The sequence below is a fragment of the Aptenodytes patagonicus genome, chromosome 1, assembly GCF_965638725.1.
Source record: "Aptenodytes patagonicus chromosome 1, bAptPat1.pri.cur, whole genome shotgun sequence".
Lineage (NCBI taxonomy): Eukaryota > Metazoa > Chordata > Aves > Sphenisciformes > Spheniscidae > Aptenodytes > Aptenodytes patagonicus.
In genome coordinates, this window is record NC_134949.1 from 146,856,876 (window position 1) to 146,879,957 (window position 23,082).

Consider the following 23,082-nt stretch of genomic DNA (forward strand, 5'->3'; position numbering starts at 1 on the left):
GTGTGTCTTGTGTGGTATATTAGTTGTTCAATATGTGTTACTTCTCTGCTTTCCGGTATTTTGCATTCATTCTTCCAACTATGTATGCAGTCTTAAGCTCAAAATGAGACACACAAGAAAAATGTGAACAGAGGCAGAAAAATTCAGCTTCCTTTGAGGGACATGCATTGTGGCTTGGGGATGAGATCATAATTGACCTTTGTTTTCCTGTTGATAGTGGGGCCACTCTCCTATCAGATCAGCTCACTGGACGTCACAATTTGTGCCAGCTACCTGCACGTCACTGAGACATTTTTGAGGCTTTTTTGATCACTGAAGATTTTTCCCAGATCATCTGTTCTGCACGTTCAAGGAGGTTGAATGGTGCTGATCTGTAAATGCCTAGGGCAGCGTTAAGGGTCTTACAGACACAGCTGCGAGAGGCCATAATTAATCCCAAACCAAAGTGACCCTTGCCACATTTTTTTTGTTCTGCATGACTCTCTTCCCACCACAGGGCCAATGCAGAGATTGAGCATTATCCTACTTCCATTTCTTTGCCATCCATTGAATCCTTACACTCAGCTCATCTCCCTGCAAGTAGCTCTGTGAGCCGGATGTTACCTGTAGGGTATCATCTGTTGCATCAGTATGCATCTGCCTTGACTTCAGTGAATTCACAGAATCAAGGTTGCTCTGCTATGTTTTTTAGATAACATAACAGTGTTACTTTACTTATTTAGTTATTTAGTTTATTTACTTACAGAAACATACAATTCCAAGTGTCTTTCCATTGGAGGTAGTAGGCACGTATCTAACTAATGTTTCACAAGTTGAGTGAAAAGGATTGTAGGAAATGGGAATAATGCACTCCGATTGGCATGTTAATGGCCCTTATCTAATGTGTACAAAATGCTAATTCTATGCAAAAACCTCATTTTCTAATAATTTCATTCACTCAAGACAAAGTGATTAGTTTTGGTGCTGCTAGTTGCCATCCAGTTCTTACATAAGACAGCAAAGATCAGTATTCTTTCTGGAGAAGAGGTGGCTATGGCATAAGAAAATAAAACTGGAAGTCAGAAGGTATATGTCAGTGCTGGTGACTACTTCCCAAACTGCCAAGAGGATTCACTGGAGGGCCACTTGGGGTGACCTTTAATTTGGTTGTATACTAAACCAAATATTTGGCTTAAGAGGATACCTGCCTTTTTTCAGAGGTAATAGTACCATTATACTAACAGCCTATTGACCAGTAGAGAAATTTATGTTTCTGTGAGCTTCTTTACAGTTCAATGTGAACTTATGGGTTTACAGTGCAATTTTATTTATCTTAAAAGTAGCATTATATAAAAACAACAAAAACTGTTGGGTAACTTTGTTTTAAATACTAAACAAAAAATAACCCAATGAAGTCCTTAAAGTTGTGAGCCCTTATTTCTCATTTTCACAGTGACTTGTAAGCACTTGGTTTTTGACATCAGTATATTAATGCAATAATATTGTCTGCTTGATCACTTGGTGTTTTTCCTAGCAAGAAAAAATTACGCCTGATCGCCTATAACTGTTTTATTCGAAAGATTCTAATCTTTTGAAGCTGATAATTGAAGATAAAAATCCCCTTGCTGTTTTTACAGCTGGTTGCCATTTATATCATGCAGGTTAACTTTCCTGTCATTTGTAGGGGTAAACTTAATGTCTTTGCTTGTTGTTAAAATATGTTGGGTTTTTTTTTCTGTGTCCTATTAGGTTTTCTCTATTATGGATGACCAGCTAAAGATGTTGTCTCTTCATCATAATATTGATCATTTAGTTGAAAAAATCAAAAGTATATTAATTTAGTCTTAGTTTCATGTACTTTTAATCGATATTTTATAATAATAATAAAAAAGTTATCTCCAGCTTTCATAGACCTACAGCACACCTCTTCTTGATGAAACAGGCACTTCTAAAAAGCGACCAGAAGCTTTAGAAGTGGACATCTGTGTCACAGCTGTGGAATAATGTACTGGGTCTGGCTGGGATGGAGTTGAATTTCTTCAGAGCAGTCCATATAGTGCTGTGTTTTGGTTTTATGGCTAAAACGGTGTTGATGACACACCAGTGTTTTGGCTGTTGCTGAACAGTGCTTGCACAGGGCCTAGGCTTTTTGTTTTTCCCACTCTACCCCAGAGCCAGTAGGCTGGAGGTAGGCAAGAGTTTGGGAGGGTGAGCAAGAGTCGGAACAGCTGACCCAAATTGGCCAAGGGGATATCCCATGCTGTATAACATCATGCTCAGAGGACATAACATCAGAGGAAGAAGTGGGGTGGGTTTGGCTTCCAAGCAGCTGTTGTTCAGAGGCTGGCTAGGCATTGGTCTGCCTGTGGGAGGTGGCCAGCGGTGTCCTTTCCTTCAGTTGTTTTTTTCTCTTTGTTTCACCTAATACACTGTCTTTATCTCAACCCACAAGTTTTCTTGTGTTTGTTCTTTGCATTTTCTCCTCGTGTGTTTCTGGTGGAGGGGTGACTGCATTGCAGCTTTGTGGGTGGTGGGTGCTGGCCAGGGTCAACACACCACAAAAAAGTAGTGGCTCATTCAATTGTTTTTCTGTACTCATAGTGCATTTCTCTTGTTAAATGCCTTTGGATTTGACCATCTAGATCAGTGATTAGAGAATATTTGCAAAGCATAGGCTGATTCAGTACACCAGATATTTGTCAGTCTCTTCTCCAACACACACAACTTTTCTTTCCCTTTTTTTTTTTCCTGGCAATGATATTCTTAGAGCAATTGATTGATTTTAGCTTGTTTTGTTTTGGTTTTAATCAAGCTGTTTATAATGCATTCAACAACAATCTTTTTTATTAGACCTGCTGTTTTATTGATTGTATTTTGTGTAATGGCAGGTTTAATTTGTGAATATTTGGATAAATAGTAAGAAGACAATAGATCAATTAATGTGTTCTGCAATGTTTGTTGCTGTCATCTTTATTTACTATTTTTTAAAAAATCTACATTTATAACATTTGGCAAAAGCTTCTTCAGTGACACTTCATATAGAGTTATGTGCTACTCATCATGAATAATGACAATAGAATTGAATGTTGAGAATGTCTTCAATCTCTAATGCTTTAGATAACATTCATTGGCCTAATCTCATTGCACATTAGTTTCAGAGCATTTTACAATGAACAAGGCAAATTTCAAAGCAGTTAAGGTGTCATGTACAAATTTTAATTGGATTCATTGAAACTATTTCATTGTAGAAATATCATAATGGCTTAACTGAAGGAAACTTGTTGACCTTCCTAGTGTTCTGACAAATTTATGCTCTCTAAGAAGCTTTTCACTGTTTAGAAATGTGTATAAAAATAGGTTTTAAATCTTGTTAAAATGCATCCTATTGTCTTTTCTCATTTTTTCCCCCTAAGTGTTCTTATAAACATATGCCATCCAGGACATTTTCAAGAGGCTTTTATGGTTTAAGACTAGATATTCTCCTGAATTGTAAAGAAAACGCTTTAGATTTCAGTACTGAAGCAATACAGAAACAAATAATAATATTCTCACTTGACCCTCTCTCTGACCTATTCTTTTGTACTGCATGTGGTAATGAGATGTTCTTTCTAGACAAGCAGATTTAGGTTTTGTCTTCACAACAGAAGTAATTTGAAAGAATCCATCAAGGTAGAATCATAAGAGACTGTTTTCTTCCTTAAGCCTGAGTTAGCAAATTGGATTAAAGACATCACTATCCTTTATATTTTAACATAATCTATTAACCTATATAAAAACTGTAAGCTGAGTTGCCTTCACTACGTTTTTCTCTTCATTTATCATATTTTGAGTTAAAATTTAAATGAGTGTTATCTGAAGCTGGGTAGGGTAAGTAGCCATAGCAGGCAGAAATTTCCTTCTGTGACCACTACCTTAAAATAGCAGGCCATACTACTGCTTTAGTTGCTGAATATTAAAAAATTTGCTTTGACAGTAGCACCTGCAAATTTCAAACCATTTTGCAGATGAAGGAAAAGCATTATTGTGTTGTTTTCAGGATGAAGAAGTATCTGTGTAACATTATTTCTGCACAGACCCATACAGGGCCACACCACAGTCCTCCCATTTGTCTTAGTCACTTGATAGCTGTCTCAGACTCTCTCTGCACAGAGCGAGTCTGTGCAGCAGTGATGCTTGTTCAACTTTGCATGGGCCATTCACGCTGCAGGAAAAATTCAGCAATGTTTTTCTTCCTGCTAAATGTGTGCCAAGGACACCATCACTCCATCTTGCATCCCACCATCTTTGCAGTAAAGTTTAAATGGTACTGTTAAAGTTGTGCATAGAGTCAAAACAAAAAGGAATATACAGTTACATTGATTCCAGCCAAAACATAATCTAGCCAAGCATCCTGTCTCCAAACACTCTTGGGGCTGTTTGGGGACGGTTAGGGAAGGGTAAGCATAGGACAAATTTACACGATAATTCCCTCTAATACTCCTCTATCCTCCAACTGTTTGTGTCTCAGGGACTTCCTGACCCAATGGTGGTCTCTATGTACTCAGTAATCCCCAATGGATTTCACTTCACATTTGAACACTTTAACATTTGAGTTCAGCAGGTACACTTTTACAGTGGTGTGATGTGTACAGACAAAAGCTATTAGAAAATATGAAGATTCTGCTATATGCTTGCCATTTGCTCTTTGCTTTAAAAAGGCCCTACTCTAGCATTTCATAAATGAAAAAAAAAAAAAAGACATGATTATGCTTCGAAGCATAGTCTGTTGTATCTTATTTATATTGCTTATGTCATATTTCTGATCAGATGCTGTACAAATCAATCTTATTTGTGGGAATTTTGCCTGACGAACAAATTGCAGTAGGCTATACAGGTCTAGGCAGTAGTCGAGGCATGAAGACAAAAGAAATGTGAAGCCAGACAATACAGCAGAGGTTTGAAAAGGAGGAGACAAATAGATTAAAATGCATTAGCTTGTTGATTTTGTACAGATTTCTTGATGATTAATTTCTCATTGTGATATCTTGGCTGTTCAATGTGTCTTATGAAATTTGGCATTAGTTTCAATGTAAGGGCTATGTCTCAGAAATTAAACATTTTGTTTTTAAGAAAACCTGTGAAGGGCAGAAAAGGAAGCAAAAGTATTTCATTTGCAATGAAGTGTGTACCTCATTTCAAGATGCACTTTTAAAATTGATTGTAGTAGCTACTAAAATGTATGATAGAATGAGATTTAATCTTTCATTATTTATATTTTCCCCCTTAAATGGGAAAAAAAAATCAAATATAACTAGTTAACTTTCTGCTTTGTGGTTTTATTTAAATCTTAAAGTCAGTGCAATTTACCAGTACCAGACTGTATTTGTAAATTTTGATACTATTTTGAACCAGTAAGAAAATACTGGCTTTCACACACCAAATCACACTTGTCTGTTTCCACTGGGAGATTTTATACTATCTACTGCAGTATAAATTTAGAACAAAAAAAACCTGTCCTAAGAGTTACTAGAGTAGTGCAAAATATTCTTGCTTGAGAAAAGGAATTTTTTTTTATTTGTTTCTTTGTCACTATTGAAAAAAGTTACTGAAGTACCCCTCCTGCAAAAAATCATAACAGGGGAATCTATTGCATTTGTAGTTTTCCTAGCTTCCCCTTAAGTTTCTAATAACTTATAATCTATTACAGCTTGGCATGGACTACAGAGAACGATGTTTGCACCCATGTGACTACGTATATCAAATGGAAAATATTAAGATTAGAATTAAATGAGCATACAGCAGCTCATATTTAAACTGAGAAAGTAAAAGGGATGAAGTAACTATTTTTGAAAATTATAATGTAGTACAAGTGTTTCTGATCGTTGTTACCACTGTTCCACTCTTCACGTAGAGGAGGCAACTTACTTCCATCACACATGCCTTTATTATACAAGTTTTCCTTTACACCTGGTGTTGATATAGGAATTCAGATGTCATTGCTAACCAATGTGGAAAGGATAAGTAAGGAAGCAGTGGAAAAAAAACCTGAAGGCAGAAGTGTAGCTCAGTGTCTAGTCTCCTGCTTCCACTGCTTTGGGAGCAAACAAACAGAAAAGAGAAAGGAAGAGAGAAAGAGAGAGTAAAGAAAAGGCACAAAGCAATGGAGGAACACTCCCAGCTGAAATTTAGGATTTCAGCCAGTCATCAAATTGATTTGACGTGGATTAGGCCCGGGGCCAAAATATGAAGACAAAGAATGGGCTTTTCCTGCAACAATGTAATACTGGGTATTACTGTGTGGGAAATGGCAAAGGAAAGTTGTCAGAGTATTTTATTTTTTGAATAATTTAAAAAGAATGAGAAATCAGTACATAGGAATAAAATAAATGCAAATTGCTACAAGATTGCAGATATCTTGGTGATTGTATTTATCTCTAAGGCTGAAGACATAGTTCTCAGGTCATAAATTACTGTATTTAAATTAATTGTGGGGGTTTTTTTCTTTGTCTTTATTTTTTCCTAAGTGTATGTATGTATTTTAATTATTTTTTTCTGTTCTTTTTAAAGTGAATTTAGTATTCATGCCAATGGCTAGGTTAGTAATTCCTGAAAGATAGATAAAACCTCCCTTTTTCTGCACAGCTACTTGAGAGCAAAAAAGAGCAAAGAAACATGTCCTCAAATGGAAACAAATTCCTCTTCACTTTCTACTGGTTAAATCCAGGAAAACTAGACTGAAGTTAGGAGAGTCATTCAGTATTTTCGTCTCAATAGTAGACAGAGCAGAGTCTGCCCTTTTGCTGGTCTATCTGTCCTGAGCAACAGGAGCCAAGAGTACTAGAGATTACTTTATTCTCTAGGTAGGGACAGATTTCACCTAAATTTGCCTAAAAGGTAGGTTTCAGGTCTAAGCTGGTCATCTACATTTGTCTGTTTTCTACAGAGAAAGAAAATTACTTTGATGGGAATTCAACCAATCCAAAGCTAATGTCTAAAAAGCTGAAGCTACTTTTGGGGGGTTTTTTTGTCTCTCCACAGTAGTTGTCAGATTAGTACAAAAAATATTAGATTAGACACAGAGTTTTTAGGTGGCTAAAGTTAACAGTGATCCATACATCCTTCTATATCTCCTCTGATCTGGAGCTCTACGTGACACAAAGATGTCAGTTATGATTGATGTTGCTTCTTGACATACTCATGCTATTCTCCTCAAACTATCTATTCAATGCCCATAAATCACCACATAACTTTCAGTTGAAAATACTTTTGTCTAAGTATTAGGATAGATTATATTCCAATATCATATTTAGTGTAAGTGAAATGCATTATAGTTGTTAAACAGTCTACTTAGTTATTCGCATATCTGGACAAGGTCCACAGCTGAAATGAGACTGCACCTGAGCCTGCTTCTTGCAAATTGAAATTCCGTGGTTGGAAGAATATAATTTTGATCCTGAGCATGTCCAGACTAGTGTTTTAATTCAGATCAAGAGTGCATTTCCACAGAAAACCTCAGTATTGTTACCACCTCTATACACATTGTTTCACATTGCAGAGAAGTTCCGTAAAGTACAGCCTGGACTCTTCCAGGTGAACCTCAGCTGGAAGGTGTGCTCCCCCTTATGCACGATGTCCACCAGTGGTCATTCATTCAGCCCATGGGACTGGACAAGAGTTAGGCCATAGTAAAAAACAGTATGCAAAATGTGTACAGTGTAGACGTGAGGTCCAACTATTCTGTTCTAGACTCCCTCTTGCAGGTCTGCACAGCATGCTAACATAGGGATGGCCTCCAGCCACGAGACAAGGCTGGAGCTGGACAGAAGTAAGCTGTCTGGGTGGACTTTATAGATATTGACCCCTGCTATTTGTCACTGTGGGTCCCCAAATAACTTTTTAGTAGTCAAGGGGAAATATCACCACTGGTTTGTTGGGGTTTGTTTAGTCTCTCAGTAAGATTTATGTGGCATAGTGGGAAAACCAACTATAAAGATAGACCTAAGGATTTCCTCTTGTGTAAGTGGGATCTAAAGGAGCTCTGTGTGTAGCTTTGTGTCTTCACTGCATTATCAAAACAGTGCAAATGACAGCATGTAGCTTATGAATCCATTAATTTTTAAAGGCTGTGGAAAAGGAAAATTCCCAGTAATCTCCATTTGTAGTCGTCTTCCTCCTTGACTGTAGCTAATCTAGTAGGTTAAAACTAAAGCATTCGTCTAGAATGCTTCCCTTAATATAATCAGAGAAAAATAAATAAAACTGTTACTTCAGAAACCTCAATTTAAAAAAGCATTACTTTTCTCTACATGAAAGGATGTAGAAAAAATGAGATGCAAAATTAATTACAAGTAATACAAATCAAGAATACTGTATGTTTCCTCTTATAAAATTATGCATTTTTTTTTTATTTTTAAAGAATAACCTGTCATAGGGAAAAGCTGCTCACTTCATGTGGTTTAAATTAAATCAGTATCAAAGCAGTTTATTACTTTATTAATGACATATAACTAACCAGCAGTCAGTGAGCTATACTTTCAGGATCAATATCAGCAATATAAAAGATAAACTACAATACTAGACACTTAAGAAAGGTTAGTAAACAGTTGCAAATTTCTAAACACCCTTCTATAACTAATCCCAAAAAGTTCTAATCACACACATAAACGCACAGAGCTGGGTGTGCACCGAGCCACCCCCAGGCTGCATGGGTCTCCAGCAGCCCCATCAGGGGGAGTGGAAGTTCCTCCATCCTCCGTGAGGGACATATGGCTGCTCCAGCATCACGTGAGCTCTGGCCACTCCCGACCACCCACCAACCCACAGTGGGAAAAAAACACCCCACGAGGCCCCACAGACACCAAGGGGGTCCCTGTGTGCCAGCCCACGGGGACAGCTCCTGGCTGGGTGCAGGCACCCCACAGGAAGGTGCTTTGTCTAGGCTGGAGGGAGTTTGCAATGTTGGTGGCCACTTCTCACAATGTCAGACCATGTCCAGCTGCTCCCTTCTTCTCACCTCCCTCTACTTTTACAAAGTGCCATGCTTCTTTTGCCCTTCTTTTCAAGCTGACCTTTGCTTCAGAAGACTCTAATTCCCTGGTTACTACTCAGTCCAGCTGGTGGTCATCTTTTCCTCTGGTACAGTAACTTTGGAGCAAATGTCCCCTAAAACAATTTGGGATATTTCACTCAACACAGATGGGATGCAGTCACGTTCCTCTTTTTCAGCTGTTGCTCTCCATGGCATTTTGCAGTGGGAGAGCCATGTGGCCGCCCTTGCAAATCATTATTTAAGGGAAGACAGATTTGTGAAGTCAAGAACCGAATATTACTGTTAATGTCTTCCTGCATCATTATGTGGGGGGAAAAAAAAAAAGCTCTTTGTTTTCCATATTCAACTATTGCCATTCCTTCCTCTGTTGCATTAGGCTAGTGAGAAGAACTTCCAGGTTCTATCAAAACCCCAACCTAAGGATTTTCAGATCACAGAATGCCCTTCAAATCATGCCAAACCGTAAAATGGGAAATAGTCTTAACTGCACTTAAAAACGTATACGTAAAAGGCACAGAATATAAATCCCCATCTCAGAAAGAAAGCTGCATTCCTGTTTGTTCAGGATTTTAGAGTGACACATGAAGATACTGTTCTGAAATATTCACAGTGGTCACAGAAAAAAAAAAAAATCTCTTAGTGTTGCGTATTTCTGGACAAATAGTTACCCCTTGCCTGAATTTCTTGAAATGGCTTTGAACAAATATTTTTGATCTGGTATTCAGAGCATGAAAGAAAATGTATCCTCATCAAGAAAAGACAGATTTATGAATTCAGTTTGTGTCATGTGGGCCTGACACTTTGCCACGGTGATTAGTTTTTAAATTAAGAGAATTTGTTCTTGCAATTAATGAGAATCAGCAGAGAACTGTGGAAACAAAAAATCTTCATTTGTCTAACACCAGATATTCATTGACTGCAGTTTTATTCAGTCACCTTTTAGTACATTTGGAAAGAATTCAAAATCACAAAGATCAACCAGCTTTAGCTTGATGCTGCGGGAAGAGCTAAAATGTGTTTAGGCTCTGAATATTAATTACCATGCTGCTTTAAAGGTGACAACAGTCACTTTCTCCCAGGGAGGTCATAGTTCTGATTGAATAAAGCCTTAATTATAGAATATTATAGAACATTGCAGTGAGCTGCAGCAACAAAGCCAGCAAATGGGTTATTCTTTCTTTGACAGTCCTAAAAAGATAATAAAGGCATGTGAAAAAGAGAAAAACACATCTGTTAAAAAAATTTAGGCAATTATGGATTAATAGTTTGTTTGGTTTTGCCCCGTTAGTATAGAAGAGAAAAAAGAAGATGTTACTGCTATTCTAACTACTGTGCTTGCCATTATTAGAGATGACTTTATGAAAAAGACGTATCAAATGCTATTTAGCAAGGATATGATTCGTATTAGTGCAGTTGAAGCAACTGTTTTGTGAAAAATACAGAGATTAATCAGACACTTGACATTAAATACTTATTAATAATTACTAATTAAATATGAAAAAGATTCTTTTGGGTGCAAGGTAATACATTCCATTCAATCATGCCTAACCTTGCATGCAGAAATTTATGCCACCATAACTTAGGCCATATAGCATTCCATATTTAGAGTTTAGTCCTTGTGTGATCTTGCTTTTAAACTTTGAGGCTGGATTCTGCATCTCATTGTAGGAATTTTACCATAGAAAACATTATGGAAATACAGGTGTGAATGTCCGATACATCTAATTGCTTCTTCTTTTCTCTTGCCTTTCCTTCTCTTCTGCTTCCTCCGTATTGTAAATCCCTTCCACCTTGTAAATTTTGATTCTTCCTATCACTGAAAAAATAACTACAGCCAGTGCAAAGCGATCTGTTCCCCTTAGACAAAGTAGGTGAAATGTACTGCAAGGCCTTTTTTTCCTTAGGGGCCTCAGGCTTCCCTTGCAGTCCTTCCTAGGAGCGTGAAGGTCTTGTCACAGCAGGCTAAGGTGGCTCAAGATTACAGACTGCCTCATCTCAAACTGCTCCAGGACTACAGATCTCCTGAGTCCTAGGGCCCTCTTCTGGCAAATTTTTCCGAACTGATAATTAGCTCAGAAACACCAAGTGATTTCCTTGTTTCATCTTGATAAGCAGCTGTCAGTGGTGCCTATATCAGTAATGTCCATCTGAAAACTTGCATATGCTGTAAGGTATTTCTAATAGACTTCTGACTTCCCGTTGTCTGACAGAAAAAGGTCTGTGGGAGTTAAAAAGAGTGTGAGTACATGGCTCGATGTGGTAATTTGGACGTAGCACAAGGTCTTAACTGGGGATGATAGGCAGTGCGGATAACTGCGATGTTTCACCTTAGCTGGTTTCAGAAAAACAAAATTAATCTCAGTCCTAGTCTTCCGGTCATTTTGTTCTCAGTTGCAAGACAAGCAGCAAATGTGTCATGCTTTGTTTCTAAAATCTGATAACCACAGTACAGGAACAAAAAATAGCAGTGCAGCTTCCCCTGCAATATCCAAGGAAAGAGACAAAACCTGATTTGTTCAGATAAAATCTCCCAGCCAAAGGCTGAATTACTGGGGATTTACCTGCTATCTTCCTAATAAATATCCTCTGTGAAATTGGAGTGTGGTTTTTTCCTAGGCCTTTTTCCTGTTCCTTTTACTATTTTCTTCATCCTTCTTTTTCTATTTCTGAGTATGTCTATGATATCACAAGTACAATAATTTAAAGAGCTATGTAGTTCAGGACAATTTTGGTCCATGGTAAGGAACATTTAAATAAATGTGTTAGAGAGCCTTGTTCTCAGTGGAAGACTGGGTATCTCACTTCTTCTTTGTACAAAAATGATTTCCTAAGTTTTTGTACCTTACTCACATACAGTTATCAAATGTTTAAATTCTTCAGTCTGTATTATTGCATTGATATAGAATTATTTCAAAAAGGAAATAATGGTTTTTCACAAACATGACCGCTGCAGTAGGGAAAAGAAAAGCAAAATCAAACAGCATACAGAATGAGTTCCACTGCCTGCAACTGGAGACATTTAACTAGGACCGTGACCTTTAAAAAAAAGAAGAAAAAAAAAGCCCAGAAGATGGAAAGATGGGAAGATGTTGTTAATATGTGGATACCCTGTAGCTAACTCTGTATCTGGTGAACTAAAATTATCTTTTTTTGCCTTACAGGTTTTTTAAGTACCGGGGACCAAGCTGCAAAAGGCAATTATGGATTGCTTGACCAAATTCAAGCTTTACGTTGGATTGAAGAAAATATTGGATCTTTCGGAGGAGACCCAAAAAGAGTTACTATTTTTGGATCTGGGGCAGGAGCTTCCTGTGTCAGTCTCCTGACACTTTCTCACTATTCAGAAGGTAACAATCTTCTGAGCAAAGCACATTTTTTTTTTTAAACATTATAGTGTAACAAAAATGGCCATTTGAGGTAGGCTGAATTAGAGCTACATGAGGTCTGTAATTTTTGTAAAATACCTACTAGCTAGTATTCTGGATTTGTATTAGTCAACATAAATATTTTTACATGAAAAATTAAATGCTATTATAGCAGAAATTTAATGCAACAAATGCCATGGGCAATATACTTTTTCTAGCTTTATCAACAGTCTCCACTGGCTCTTCTATCAAAGAATTTGCCCTAATTAAAATGGAAAAGGGCAGTGACCTTTTTCATTTTTTACACACTTGTCTGCACTTCCAACATGTATTTAGATGCTTTCCTTACTTAATAATAACATAAATTAACCTTATTAAAAAATGTATTTAACTCCCCACCAGTACTGTGTGATCCCACAGTGTTCTTAAGATTTTGGTAAGTGTTTGAGCTGTGGGATTTCTACCTTCAATACCTCACCCCTCAAAAAAAAAGCAAACAACCAAGAACGTACAGCACCAGTACCGAACCATAAATATTCCTGGTGATAAGACCAAATCTACAAAGAATTTATAAAAGAAGACAACGCCAAAATATCTGTTGTATTTATAAGTCCATGCTACTTCTGTCACATTAAAACAGACAGAAATCTATGGCAGAAGGCTAAGCCCTAGCAAGCAATTGTAGCAGGGCTGATGGTAAACACACCTTATTTGGAAATACATAGAATTATGCCTGACAATTTAGTCTATTGATACAAATAGGGTGCAGTGAATAACTGTTGAGTAAGCCATGCCAAAATCAAGCAGATGGAACCATGAAAAACTTAACTAATCATATCATTGAAATTTTATAGCATGTGCAGTAAGTAATCATCACAAAGGTATATCGACCACAGCCAGTTTTTCCCATAAATGCTTCAAGGTCTTTAAATGTATTTGTAGCTGTCACTGTCTTTGACATTTCAAGAGCTTGACAGTAGAAACCATGTGCAGAAGAGGCCCAGGCATTTTAGTTTAAGTATAAAATAGGCCATTTTGGTGATCTTAGCAGGGAAAAACCAGACAGGGCAGATTCACCAGTAAGCTCTAGTTGCTTTTCAGTGCTCTGGTGACACATAGAAGCTCTTCAGACTGGGTCTTTCATGTCTTTTTATATTAGTACATATAAAACAACCAGAAAGAACTATTGAATCTTGTCTTACTCTCTTCCAAAAAATGTAAATATATTTTAATTCAACATATAGACAGTGCTAACACACATACACACAAAAAAAAATTAAGATGGTAAAGAAAAAATTATGTCAGAGTAGAAGACTCAAGCCTATTAAATTGATTTTAGCAGAGCAGTTTTTTTCAAATTATATGATGCATGGCTTCTTTGAAGGAAATGAGAGCGTGTAATTTTCATTTGACCTTTAAACTACTGAAGAGCGCATTTATAAGAGTCATTTACATGGCGAAGAGGATATGATTGCTTGTAGCTGCCACTCCTTTAAAGAAATTTTTACAGGACTACCACTGTGCTAAAGCCAGGGGACTTCCATTAAAGATGCAGGAAAACTGCAGTACAAGCATGAGTTTTGTTCTTGAAACAGTAACCTGAAACCTTCCTTCTTTATGTGTGTGAGCATCAAGAACAAGAGAGATTTTAATTAGTAACCTATTAGAGATATTATGAAAAGAGAGCAATGAGTAGAATATATGGAAATTGAATTTAAATTTAGGTATATGCATCCTTTAGTTATTGTATAATGAAAGCTTTCTTTGCTTAGTGAAAGCTGCTTTTAATTTTTTTTAATATTTTTTTTTAATATATAATTGGATTTGCATTTAAACAATTTGCACCTGCAGGTTTGTTCCAAAAGGCAATCATACAGAGTGGAACAGCCCTGTCCAGCTGGGCAGTGAACTACCAGCCTGCCAAGTACACTCGGATATTGGCAGATAAAGTGGGCTGTGACATGCTGGATACCACTGATTTGGTTGAATGTCTTCGGAATAAGAATTACAAAGAACTCATTCAACAGACGATCACTCCAGCCACATACCACATTGCCTTTGGGCCTGTCATAGATGGAGATGTGATTCCAGATGACCCTCAGATTCTCATGGAGCAAGGGGAATTCCTTAACTATGATATAATGCTGGGTGTGAATCAAGGGGAAGGTTTAAAATTTGTGGACGGCATTGTAGACAATGAAGATGGTGTTTCCCCCAATGATTTTGACTTTTCCGTCTCCAATTTTGTGGACAACCTATATGGTTATCCAGAAGGGAAAGATACACTGCGAGAGACCATTAAATTCATGTACACCGACTGGGCAGACAAAGAAAACCCCGAAACAAGACGGAAGACCCTGGTCGCTCTTTTTACAGACCACCAGTGGGTTGCTCCAGCTGTTGCTACTGCTGACCTGCATGCTCAGTATGGCTCTCCAACATATTTCTATGCATTTTATCACCATTGTCAAAGTGAAATGAAACCCAGCTGGGCTGATTCAGCTCACGGTGATGAAGTCCCTTATGTGTTTGGGATCCCTATGATTGGCCCCACAGAACTGTTCAACTGCAACTTTTCCAAGAATGATGTCATGCTCAGTGCAGTAGTTATGACGTACTGGACTAACTTCGCCAAAACTGGGTAAGTTTGACCTCCAGCATTCCTTTTTGTTGATAACATGCTTCTAAAATAATCAGTATCCCATAGCAGTGGCTTCAAACCCTGATCTTGCAGCAGTATTATAGCATTATTTGCGTAAGAGAGGAGGTAACTGGGGCTTATTCATATTTAATAGAATTTTAATTAGTGTGTTCCCTCAAACGATTTTCTTTCAGTAGCTCAGTGAGAATAATAATGCACTGTATTTTTTGATTCAAAAATTAGGGCAATTATTAAGACAAAGCATGTCTCAGAGAAAAGGCAGCTCACTAAGATACTGAAAAATCAGAGGCAACATGTCTGCTATTTGAAGAAGGAACCGTCAGGCAGATAGCACTTACCTGCTGCAGAAGAAAGGTAGTTCTTGTTTTTAGCGACCTTCACAGGGATGGGGACTCAGGGAGGAATTGGAACACAAAGGCAGACACTGGAAAGATTTTTCCCTCTGAGGGCTATAATGGCAATAATAAGTACTTGACTGGAATGAAGAAGAGACTCGGATACAAATTTTGCTTTGGGAAGGTAAAAAATTTAAATTAATCCAGCTTATGAAACAAAATAAAGACATCAGTGTTTTGCTGAAAGAGAGTTGTAAACATCAAGGAAAGAATGCTCAAAGCAGCTTAATCTGCGCATGCTATTAATAATTTCTGTCCTCTTCCTATAGCATTCCTTTAAAGAGTATTGCAATGTTTTACTTGAGCAGCAAGGGCTTTTCTGTTAACCTTGAGTCTTTGGTACTGAATTAAAACAAAGATACTTGTGGCACAAAGGGGCTGTAATTCTTTCCAATGAATGTTTAATGGCAGGATTGGGCTCTGGAAACTGCAGCTTTACTGCACTGCAGTGAATGGTATGCAGCTATATAAGAAAAATTCAGAGATGCCTAGTGTGAAACACTCAGAGGCCTCAGCAGCTCTTGCAGCATTTAATGAATCTAAATGATGTTCAAGGGAGAGAGATTTTGCAGTCTTACCAAAAACCCCGAGCATGGATTGAGTAAAAACCAAATGCTTCAGGTCAATTTAAAAGGCAAAAAGAAAGCTTTTGTTGCACTGCATTTTAGACAAGCAGGTACTTTTGCATGCAGAAATCCCACAGCACAGCAACAATAGTGAATGAACTGTGGAATATTTAGATGTATTTGGCAACAAGAAGTCATCAGTACTGGGATGGACAAACTTCAGGGTGAAAGCTTGATTTATGGACAGAGAATGCCACACACTGGCTGTACCGCACACTCAGAAAGATGATTATACCATCAGTCTGTCTTTATTTTTATAGATGAAGAGCCACATATACGTAGAGGACTTCAGATCCTCACAAATATACATCATTGGAATTATTATGGAGATGCAAGATTCCCACAGTCTCACTATTATTTACAATTACTTTATGACTATTCCCTGTAGTTGTTTTTAAGTAATTTTCTGAGGCTGACAGGAGCTTCTCACAGCCCCAGCTGCCACCATCACTCATAATTGCAAGCACTTTTCAGCTGTTGCTACTTGAAAGCTAATTTCAGCAGGCTATACATGCCATCACCCAGTTCTCTGGTTATGAACCCATTGTCATGCTACACCTAAAGGCACAACAGGTGTTTTGGGAGAGCCATTAGTCATTTCTGAAACTTTGCCATTGCTGATGAGACAGGAATGGGGTATATCTTCTGTTACAAACTTGACCCTTTATAGGCAGTCTGAAAGATGCACTTTGGCCACAACAACCCCATGTAGTGCTACAGGCTTGGGGAAGAGTGGCTGGAAAGTTGCCCAGCAGAAAAGGACCTGGGGGTGCTGGTCGACAGCCGGCTGAACATGAGCTGGCAGTGTGCCCAGGCGGCCAAGAAGGCCAATGGCATCCTGGCCTGTATCAGAAATAGTGTGGCCAGCAGGAGTAGGGAAGTGATCGTGCCCCTGTACTCGGCACTGGTGAGGCCACACCTTGAATCCTGTGTTCAGTTTTGGGCCCCTCACTACAAGAAGGACGTCGAGGTGCTGGAGCATGTCCAGAGAAGGGCAACGAGGCTGGTGAGGGGTCTGGAGAACAAGTCTTATGAGGAGCGGCTGAGGGAACTGGGGTTGTTTAGCCTGGAGAAAAGGAGGCTGAGGGGAGACCTCATCGCTCTCTACAACTCCCTGAAAGGAGGTTGTAGTGAGGTGGGTGTCGGTCTCTTCTCCCAAGTAACTAGCGATAGGACGAGAGGAAATGGCCTCAAGTTGCGCCAGGGGAGGTTTAGATTGGACGTGAGGAAAAATGTCTTTACTGAAAGAGTGGTTAAACATTGGAAGAGGCTGCCCAGGGAAGTGGTTGAGTCCCCATCCCTGGAGGTATTTAAAAGACGAGTAGATGAGGCGCTTAGGGACATGGTTTAGTGGGCATGGTGGTGTTGGGTTGACAGTTGGACTCGATGATCTTAGAGGTCTTTTCCAACCTCAATGATTCTATGATTCTGTGATTCTATGTGTAATTAAAAATGACCTCTAGCTGTAAAAAATGCAGTTTTCACAAGGAAAGGAAAAGAGCAACCTTGCTGTTTTTTTTCTTTATTTATATGAACAGTGATTAATTGTTCTGAAGAGTACAAGAGAATACTTGGAGGAAAATAGTATTTTAAGATTACATTTGCTCTGCACCTCTGGTTCCTCCAATGGAAAGGGGAAGGTTGTAGCACCTCAAGTCTAGAGCAACAGGGGACATATCCGGGGTAACCTTTCTCCTCTCTACACTCCCACATGCAATCTGGAATCCGTGTGTCCACTCAGGTCCTCCAACTCTCAAAAAGATTTATATGGTTCAAGACTGTGTTTTTGGGGGCTTTGTTTTGGGTTTTTTCCCACCCTTTTTTTTTAATTGATCGTTTCCCGTCCTTATTCTGATAGAACTTGGCTTTCTTTGTGTTTGTACCCATGGCAACACATATGAAAAATCTGTTAACTGCAAGATTTTATTATTCCACATTTCCCCGTAGGTAAGCCTTGAACATTAAAACTGCAGATTTATTTATTTAATTTTAATGTCTCTTGAGACTTTTCCAGTCTTGATGACTCTCCCACAGAGGCTGCATCCAGGTACTTACTGTATAATTACAGCTCAGGTGGTGCCTCATTCTGATGGACTGTGCTGGGTTTTCAACTGACATGCCACCTGCTGCTAAAGAACACACATTGTTTAATGGGCCTACTGCCAAGGCTGGGTTTGGAGGGCAGGTCAATCCTGTAAAATCTCTACGTGTCAAAGACACAGCACAAGGCACAGTGCTTTTATTGTGCTTTACTTTGAAGCCAGTTACTGAAGCTAGAAAATAGGAGATGACAATTAAAGTGACTGTTTAATGGCAAATGGATTGTGCTTGAAATGAATACCTGGAAGCTGCATTTTGCTAATTCTCCATTTTATACCTTGTTATGACTTTTTTGTTGGTGGTGGTGGGTTTTTTGCATTAACAGTCATTTTTGCCTTTTCAAAACTATGTTTCTAACATGCTTTAGAAATACGAAAGCAATTTGTTACAGAGTAGGTGTGAGAAACTACATTTCGGATACAAAAATGACATGAAAATACATCTTTTGATTCCACTACATGCAAAATTATGTGTGAGAGCTTCATTAAGAGGTACACTTAAAGCTTCAGTTTGCTGCCAGTAGTACTATCCTAACAGTAGTGGCAATTTTATGTGCTCAAATATTCTGTTAGTTAGGGCCATGTTACATCCTTTGCAGATACATCAGCAGGGGGAGAGTGAATGACATGAGGGGATGTGTGCCAGTCCTTCACAGATACTCTGCCAGCTATACTCTTGTGAAGAAGGATCTGAAGTTTCATAGAGTAGATACAAAGCCATGCTCTCATTAGAGGCATCTATCGGGTTTCTAAAAATTATCCTCTTTTGAGGAATTACAATACTCTATTTTTGCTCCTATTTATCCAGCTCTACCTAGGCTGGTGATGGGAAAGATAAAGGCCTAAAGGATGTATCCTTGTTTTCTTTGTAATTCAGATAAATACCCCTGAATTATTTTACTACCATTGATTCTGAAGCAAAAACCTAACTGAGTTATTAAGGATGTCTATATTTTATATTCAGTTTGGCTTTCTAATGGAAGACACAATTAAACTTACAATGATTAAAGTGTATTTTCAAATCAATTCTCTGTGAACTCATGAGGCTTTTGCATTTCTTTTTAATGTTTTTGTCTGAAGAAATAACTGTCTCCAATGGCCAATCTCTGTTAGTCAAACAAAACAGTGTACTTATGATTTGCTCCTCTTAGTAGTTATAATAGCTGACTGAGAGCATGGCAACAGTGGGACCTGGTGATAAGTGAGGGAAGGAGGTAAGGGAAAATATGCTTTTGTACCAGTGCCTCAGGCAGGAATGGCTGTACCATTATTAATATTGTGACAACATGAAAAATCAGTGGAAGCATGAAGAAATGCCACACAGTTTTTCTCTTTTTTTTTTTTTTTTTTTTCCCCAATATGGAGAAAAGAGGACTGCTGAAAGAAAATAAATTATCAAGGGGCCTTTCAGTGTCTTGGAGACAGACTTAGTATGTAACTGCTAAGACATTTTGGTCTCCAATGAAGTTAGAGAATGACACAACAGAATAAAACACTTTAAGTGCATTAATGTAACATTTCCATTGTCCTGAGTGGTAGGTAATGCTGTTGCAGAAGTAGTTAAAAGATGAATAGTATTTCAACATATTATATGGAATTCAGGATAAAAGAAAACTTCTTAAGATTCCCCATCATTCTTCCTGTGCCAATATCACCAGATATGAAATACTCAGTTCCCTCATTTGCCCTCCAGGTCAGCTACTAATTCACCTTGTGAACAGGAATGTGTGTTGCTCTTCAGTCAGCATCCATTGCAGACACATTTACTTTATATCACCTGAGAAAAAATCAATAAACAGCAACATGTTAAATTGAGCAAAATCAGTGCGGACTGAAAGTGGGGGAAAAAAGTGATAGGTGAAATCAGATTATTCTGCACATTAATAAAAAAATACCTTGGATAAGACAAAAAAGGCCATCTTATGGTCTTCTATCATATGGAAGACAAGTTCAGGCATTTCATGATGGGAGCATTTTTTGATGGAGAAGCTGTTTAAATTGAATTCTAAAGGTGGTGAAAATTAATAATCAGAGAGCAAAATGAACAACAATAATCATCAATTTTGTTCTAGCAATAGGATGAAGGAAAAAAAAAAGCCTCCCTGCCAACAAGTAGGACTGGGAAACAAATTATCTAGTCCCTATGAAAGCCATTACTGGAAGACGCACAGAACTGAAAGTATATTATTCAGATTCTATTTTTATCACCATTGATTGCAGCGGGTGTTTAAAGGAAGGTTTCCTAGCAGACTTTCGTTCTGTAATTACACACTTAAGCCACAAGAATGTCCAGAAATACAAAGGTGATGTGAGAAGCTAAAAAAAAGCAAAAGGAAACTTAAAGTGACAGATCAAAAGTTTTGTCAAACAGCTGGTTTGATAGGAGAAATGATTGTATGTACATCTATATTTTATGCCTATCTATAATACTGGAAAAGTGTTCATAATAGGATAAACTGCCCAACTTCCCAAGAAAAAGACTTAACATCTCATAAGTTGTAACCTTATGATTTTACGAATTGTCTCCAGCGTACATAGGAGTAGGGCCAAGGAAAGTAAAAATCCTGCTATTTATATCCACTGAATATTTTTGGTAAATTATCATTAGTCTGTAAAACCAAGATGCATGCATTATTAGATCCTCTATTTAGAACTGGACTTAGTTATTCCATTTCTTGTGAAAAAAATAATTTAGATACCTATCCTTCAAATTAAGAGAGAATATTCAGACCATTTATTCAGTTATTAAGTGATCAACCCTAGAGTTGATGCCAATGGTAGAGTTCTGATAGCCTCAACAAAAAAATGACTCATCTGTCGCGCTGGCTGATTTTTTTCTGTTCCTTGTTTCAATGGACAGCTTCATGCCCACACACAGCCATGTAAATAAATCCTGAAATACAAGACTAGCCTCATGTAATGTAATTTTCTCTCTTGTGTTTGGAGGAGGTGTCAGCATAATTGGCTATTCCTAAAAGATATAGTTAAAAAGGAGAGATGGAGGTAGAGAATGGAAGAGAGGGAAAGGAAAGGGAGGTTGATATTTACTTGTTTTGTAGGCTGTTTGTAGGTGAAATGAATGCTAATTTAAAAAATGTTTAGTTGCTAAAATCATCATCTGCTGTCATTTTTATAGGGCCATTAAAAAAAAAGAATTAAAAAAAGTGCATGTCCAGCTTGGCTCATTGAAATGAGTGCTCAGCTTCTTCATCTCCTGTACTGTGTATCAAGTGCAATTTGTTTACATGAGCTACCTTAATTTAGACATCTTCTGTAGGACCCTTCCCAGATTCTTTTGTGCTGTGAATCAGAACAGCAAGTGGGGAGAACATAAGATGGATTTTGTGCTGTAATTCTTGCAGGATTTTGAGTTTCTGACAAGAAAAATGCTTTGCATTTTTGCATTTTGATAATCTTACTGATTTTTAATTTGTTTTAGAATTTATGTGTTGAACCCCAAAGTACTGTAGTAGTACATATATTGAATTGGGCCAATATCTTCCTCTCTGGATTTGCCAAATCTTTCAGTCTGTTCTCTAAGAACAAAAGAAACACTTTTATTTCCTTCTTGAATGCATGTTAGAATCCCTCAAAGTAGCAGCATACATCTGCTGCTGTACTGCTTGGAAGTGGTTATTACTCCTCTAGCTTCAACTAGGATGAACAATTACTAAGCAATTATCGTTTTGTTCAGAATTAACACAATTTGGCTAACTATTGCTATATAAAATGAAAAATAAATAGATAGATAGATAGATAGATAGATAGATAGATGGATGAAATAGCCACAGTTCTGGAACCCCTAGTTTATATCATATTGAGATGGGAAAGATTTGATATGGTATAATATATAAAGAAAAAAAAAATCCACCCAAAAAAAACCCCAAACACCTAAAACCACAAGCATAAGTAAACCAAAGTACCAAAATTATATAGAAAAAAAATTCTTCCTTTCACTCAAAAAAAGATAAGAAAAACAGATCAGGCAAACAGATGAATACAGGAATCATAAGATTATTAAAGTCAAATCACCCGTCTGGTTTAAGAACTAAGGAATAGCTCTTTATGAACAGCAAAGGAACGCTAAACTAGGCAATCATGTTCATGAGCTTTTGAAAATGGAAAAAGAAAAAAACTAAGATGCTTTAAAATCTGTAGTGGTGGGTCTTGGTATTCCCGTAACATACATAACAGTATATTGGAAGAAAAGGAAAATATTAGAATCATTTTCACAGGAAATAAACTAGTGCATATGGGAATGGAAAGGAGCATGGAAAGTTCTGAGTAATGCACAGAAAATGAATCATGTACTCTCAGTATAATATATCACAAAGTCCCAGAAAATATGCTTTGCTGCAAAAGAAGATTCAAACTCATGCACAACAGAATATTAAACTTGGTGTTAGTAATTTTAAATTTCTGTATTTTTTCATGCCAAAAGGAAGTCATATTTATGTAAGGTTTACCAAAATTATAAGGATACATAGACATTGACCACATTTAAATGCTTTTTGTGCCATTGGTTTGTCTTTATTCTGAACCTATAAGAAGAAAAGAAAAGATGGGAAAAGCATAATTTCAATTAAATATTTGGGTTACCAATTTTGAAATTATCTCTAAGTAGTGTACTACTCATCTCTACTACTGCTTAACTACTATAAAACTTCTTGATCTCAGCTAATGTATTTCTCATCCCTACAAACTGGGACAGAATTAAGGCTCACTCTCCTACAGCCATTAAACATAGTTATTTAGTAGCAATGAGCACACGGAATTTTCAAGTAGTAATCTAATGCAAATGATGGAAAGATTTGCAACATACAAATACTTCGAAGGCTTTTCCCTTGAAAAACGAAGGGGGACCAATAGCTCAGTAAAGGAACACAAAGAGAAATAGTTCAGTTCCATGTATTAGCCCTGCTACATCA

The 23,082-nt window shown here is 37.5% G+C and overlaps 1 protein-coding gene across 4 annotated transcripts in view; it reads left to right on the forward strand.

The window, feature by feature from the left end:
* Positions 1 to 23,082, forward strand: part of NLGN4X (neuroligin 4 X-linked) — a 197,596-nt gene that overhangs the window by 170,248 nt on the left and 4,266 nt on the right. For all 4 annotated transcript variants that reach the window (XM_076358041.1, XM_076358065.1, XM_076358048.1 and 1 more), the window contains 2 exons: positions 12,169 to 12,354; positions 14,224 to 15,013. In XM_076358041.1, coding sequence (XP_076214156.1) covers positions 12,169 to 12,354; positions 14,224 to 15,013 — 976 coding nt within the window. The remainder of the gene's footprint in view (positions 1 to 12,168; positions 12,355 to 14,223; positions 15,014 to 23,082) is intronic.